At 61.7% G+C, this 4,900-nt stretch overlaps 1 protein-coding gene across 1 annotated transcript; it reads right to left on the reverse strand.

The window, feature by feature from the left end:
* Positions 1-2,260: 2,260 nt before the first annotated feature.
* NOG (noggin) lies at positions 2,261-4,001 on the reverse strand. Its single transcript, XM_057716308.1, has one exon. The coding sequence runs from the start codon at positions 3,660-3,662 to the stop codon at positions 2,964-2,966; it is 699 nt and encodes a 232-aa protein (XP_057572291.1). The 5' UTR covers positions 3,663-4,001; the 3' UTR covers positions 2,261-2,963.
* Positions 4,002-4,900: the final 899 nt, after the last annotated feature.

Here is a 4,900-nt window from a genome sequence, read left to right on the forward strand (position 1 = left end):
CTTCGCTCTCTTGTGGGACCGGCTGTGTCCTGCTGGGTCTCCTCTCCGAGTCCGGAAGGGCTGCGGGCCTGCCCTTTGAGGCTGTCTGTCCGGCGGTCTGTCTACTGCGGATCACGTCTGCAGCCCGGGTCCTCCTAGCTCCCGCGGGCTCCCGCTCTGAAAGCCGAGAAGCTCGCCGGCTGCGAGCGGGTTTTCCAAGTGGGCAGGGGTGGGGAGGAGGGGCGGGCCGCAGGGCGGAGGGAGGAGGGGGCGTCGCGGAGGGGAAGACCTCGCATTGTAATCCAATGACATTGCCAACGTGGGGGTGGGGGCGCTGGCCTCGGCGCGCTCTCCGAGTTTTGGCTGCCCGCCCAGCTGGGAATAACTCTCTTCGCATAATTCGCGTGTTTACCAGGCATGAAAATTCTTGCTTTCGGCTCCCCCCGCCTCGTAAGCCCCCTCCCCTTCCCCCCCACCCCACCACCTCCGCCCCTCGCGAGTGAAACTCTGTCTAAAAAAATATTGGCCCGGGGCACAGAAAGTTTTGCATAAATTCATAAGTGATGAATGGCTGATTTTAACGTTATTTGGGTATTTGTCAGAACTTAACAAATATACATGGGGACGGCGGTTCATAAACTTAAACATCTCAATATCCCCTTTCTTCTGGAAATAAATTACGTTTGTTTGCCCGGCTTGGAGTCTTAAGGTAGCCGACATTAGGAATATTTTAAAAGCCATCATCCATCGAGCATGTCTCCCAGGCGCCAGGAAGATTAAATGAAAGAATCATAAGATGGAGGTCTTTAACTTTTAATCCTTTTACAATGAAGCCTCAGATAGTCGCGGGGGCAGGGTGCCCTCTCTGGGGGGAATAATGCCGTTATTCCTCGGCTCTCAGTTAATGAATACCCTAACGTCTGTCCCACGGCTGACGGAGGCAGCGCCGGGGAGGGGGCTCCGGCTCCCGAGCCAGGCTATTGAAATGAGGAGCCACCGAGGCTGCGTCGGGAGGGAAGAAAGCGCCCGGCTGGAGGGACGGGGCGGGCGGGGCCGGGGGCATTGAGACTGCGCTGGGGACCCAGCGCAGGTTTGAAATAATTAGCATAGATTCCCCGGGACTCCGGACTGGGGGCGGGGGGGGGGGGGCGGGGGGAGGGATGCCGGGAGGGAGGCGCGGGGAGGTGGCAGGGGGGTGGGGAGGGAGCAAAGGAGAGCCACTTTGGAGTCCAAGAAAAATAAAAGGAGCGCTGAGCAGTGTCAGGAAGCCGGCCCACGTGGAGCTGCGCGGATGGGCGCCACCGCGGACTGAAGAGGAGAGACGCACGCGAGTCAAGCGCTGGCCCCGAGAAGCTGGCTTTTTAAGGGGTGGGCTGAGGGTGATGTTTTGCACGCCCCTTTAAGGGGTAACGCGTCTTTTGCCCCTAAGTAACCCAAAGCGCAAAGATTCCGATTCTGATTTCTCCTCCCTCCCCCACCCCCAAGTGGAGTAAGCGTCCAGAGCCGGGGGGCACACCCGGTTGCCAACTGCAGATCCCAGTGGTGGCGTTTTTCACCCAAATTCGGACTCCTCTGAAACCCTGACCCTCTGAGGTCCTAGGGGGTAGGGGAGGTGAGTGTCAACCCCCCCCAGCCATCCGCAGCAATTCTGGCCGAGGGCCGGGGATTTCGGGGGCTCAGACCTGCAGGATCCCGGAGGCCGTGAGTGTTGATTCCAAGGGATTGCCTCAGCTAGCACCACCATAGCTTCCGAGAGTGCAAAGGGTTAACGCGGGCTGGCTATTGAAGGGGGTGGGGGGGGGGTGCGAGGCGGGAGGGATGGCGGGATCTGGGTGGGCGCGCTCTGATCTCCCCCCCCCCCCCCCGATTTCTCGGGGGTCAAGTTTCAGCAGCACTCCGCCCCCAGGGTAGGTGTGAAAGACACGTGTCCCCATTGTGAAGGGCCTGTCAGGCAGGACAAAGCGGCCGCCCACCCTCCCCCCCGCCCCTCGGCCCAGCCTGGGGTCAGCTCCAGGGGGCCGCCTGGGTGTCGAGGTCACGATGGGCCCAAGCTTTGGTGACATAGGGAGAAAAAGCTGGGAGACTGGGCCACGTGATGCTCAAGTGAGGAGTTTGAGAATAGCCCTCCCCCCCCATGAAAAACTGAGCGGTCACTTCCATCACACCAGAAGAGGGGATGAGTCCCTTCTCCCAACAGGCGTAGTAAGCACAGCGGCATCCCCTACCCGCCACTCCCACCCCCCCACCCCCCCCATCAATCAATCAACACAGAGAATCGCAGTGTCAAGCGCAGTCGATTTTAGTGGTTTTCTTTAATCCTGCTCTGCACTTCTTTCTCATTTACTACACGGGATATTATAAAGAATAAATAGCAGATACTCTTAATTTACAATGATTAGTCATTCCATTTGTTCTCTATATTTACAATAACTGTAAAATAACATTGAACTCTATAGCTTCTTCGAGGTCCAAGGAAAACCAAAACACTTTCCGAAGAATGGAAAATAGCTTTTTAAAAGTCCTTCTACAAAAGTTCTCCCCTCTCTTTGTACTTTAAGAAAAAATAACTTTCCCCCCTGCTTCGCCATGCGAAGGACACTGGAATATAAATAGCAGGTTAACATTATTAGCAACAACCAGAATAAGTCTCTCTTTTCTCTGTTCTTTTTTTCCTTTTGCTTAAATTTTTTTTTAAAAATACAGTAGAAGCCGGTAACTTTTAACGTATAATACTGACCTTTTAATAAGTAAATTAAAACTGGGACCGTATATACACACACATATACATTCCTACACAGTTAAACAGTGCATTACATGAACCAGAAAGCTAGGTCTCTGTAGCCAAAAAAAAAAAAAAAAAAAAAAAGTTCATTGAATCCCCTCGCAAGAGGGTGGTGGAACTGGTTGGAGACGGTGCGGGGGGGGGGGGGGGGGGTCGGTGGGGATCGATCAAGTGTCCGGGTGCGGGCAGGGGGCCCTGAGTTCTAGCATGAGCACTTGCACTCGGAAATGATGGGGTACTGGATGGGAATCCAGCCGCAGCGCTGGCCCCCGCGCCGCTGACAGCGCCACCGCAGCACCGTGAGGTGCACGGACTTGGACGGCTTGCACACCATGCCCTCGGGCACCGAGCACGAGCGCTTGCTGAAGCAGCTGCCCACCTTCACGTAGCGCGGCCAAAAGCGGCTGCCCAGGTCGTTCCACGCGTACAGCACCGGGCAGAAGGTCTGCGACCACAGCCACATCTGTAACTTCCTCCGCAGTTTCTTGCTCAGGCGCTGCTTCTTGCCCGGGGCCAAGCCCTCGGAGAACTCCAGCCCTTTGATCTCGCTCGGCATGGCCCCCGACGGCCGCTGCCGCAGCAGCTGGTCCAGCTCGGCCAGGTCCTCAGCGCCTCCGGCCGCCACCCCGCCCCCGCCGGGCCGGTCCTCGGGGGGCGAGGTGGCCATGAAGCCCGGGTCGTAGTGGCCCCCGAGCAGCGAGCGCAGCAGCGTCTCGTTCAGATCCTTCTCCTTGGGGTCAAAGATAGGGTCCGGGTGTTCGATGAGGTCCACCAGGGGCAGGTTGTCGCTGGGAGCCGGGCGAATGTGGAGATAGTGCTGGCCGCCGGCCGGTGCCGCCCGCAGCCCCAGGACCACCACCAGGGCGTAGAGGGTGACCCCCAGGCTGGGGCAGCGCTCCATGCCTCCGGCGCGCGCCCGGGGCTGCTGCTTCGTCCCGCGTCCCCGGAGGAGAGCACGCCGAGCCCGCGGCGCCGCCGCGCTCCCCCGTCTCTCCGGAGGCGGCTCACCAGAGGCTGGGCAGGCGCAGGGCCGGCAGCATGAGTCGCCGGCAGAGCCCTTCGCGCAGCGCCGGCTCCCACCGGGGCGGAAGAAAGGCACACAAGTTGGCCGCGACTCCTCTCCCAGGTCTACTCGGGAAGGCGGCCGCGGCGGGGCATCCGAAATTACTCCAGGGCGACCGCGGGCGCGGGGGGCGCCGGCTGCTCGCTGCCTTCCCGGGCCGGCGGCGGCGCAGGGCGCGTGGACTGGCCGCCCTCCCCGCCTCCTTCTCTCGCTGCTCGTCGCCCGGCCGCTCTGTGCAGCGCCGCGGGCCCAGCCGGTCCTGGGGCCACTTCCCTCCGCCTGCTCTGGGCTCCGCGGCCGGCTCTGCCCGGCGGACTCCAGCGGCGGCGGCGGCGGCGGCGTCCGCGCACGTTGGCACCGGTTTGTCTGTCTCGCAGGGTCCAAGCCTTTAAATTTCCTGCACTTTCAGCTCCATCACCATGGAAACCACTGACTCTCTCGGCGTTGCCCCCTCCCCCTTCTTCCCCCCAAACAACAACCCCACCCCCCACTTCTCCACCCCCGAGGAGCCGGAGCCGCACAGGCTCCGGGGGAAGCCGCCTGCACTCGCCGCGGAGGCGGCGGCGGCGGCTTCGGCAGCGCCCGGGCTGTGCCCCGCCGGACCCAGATGCCCCGGGAAGCCGACAGTCCGGCTGCCCGCCGGAGCTCACAGGCGGCGGCGGCGGCGGCGGCGGCGGCGGCGGCGGCAGCGGCGGTGGCGGCGGCGGCGGCGGCGGTGGCGCTTGGCAGGTCTCCGCGCAATTTTCTCTCTCCCCCACCACCCACCCCCCTTCTCCTCCTCCTGCAAAATGCACCGCCCCCCTCCTTTCTCCTGGAGCAATGCAACTGGGGCTCTAGGCGCCCCGCCAGGGCCAGTCCCGGGGAAAGCTCGCGGCGGCGCTGGAGCCGGGCTGGAGGGTGCAGGGCCGGTTCTGGGGGGTGCTCGAGGTGGGGCTGGGAGGATTCCCACTAGCTGGGCACTCTGCACTGGGAGGGGAGCTGCGGGGAGGTGCTGGGAGCTCGTTTCTCGGCGCAGTTGGGTGCAAGGAATTTCTCCATGTGCATGGAGATTTTTCCCCGGGCGCGTCTCGCCTTCC

This window comes from Hippopotamus amphibius, chromosome 17 (assembly GCF_030028045.1).
Source record: "Hippopotamus amphibius kiboko isolate mHipAmp2 chromosome 17, mHipAmp2.hap2, whole genome shotgun sequence".
Classification (NCBI taxonomy): Eukaryota; Metazoa; Chordata; class Mammalia; order Artiodactyla; family Hippopotamidae; genus Hippopotamus; species Hippopotamus amphibius.

Coding starts and splice junctions, on each gene's coding strand:
- NOG (XM_057716308.1), bottom strand. CDS start 3,662: ATGGAGCGCTGCCCCAGCCTGGGGGTCACCCTCTACGCCCTGGTGGTG.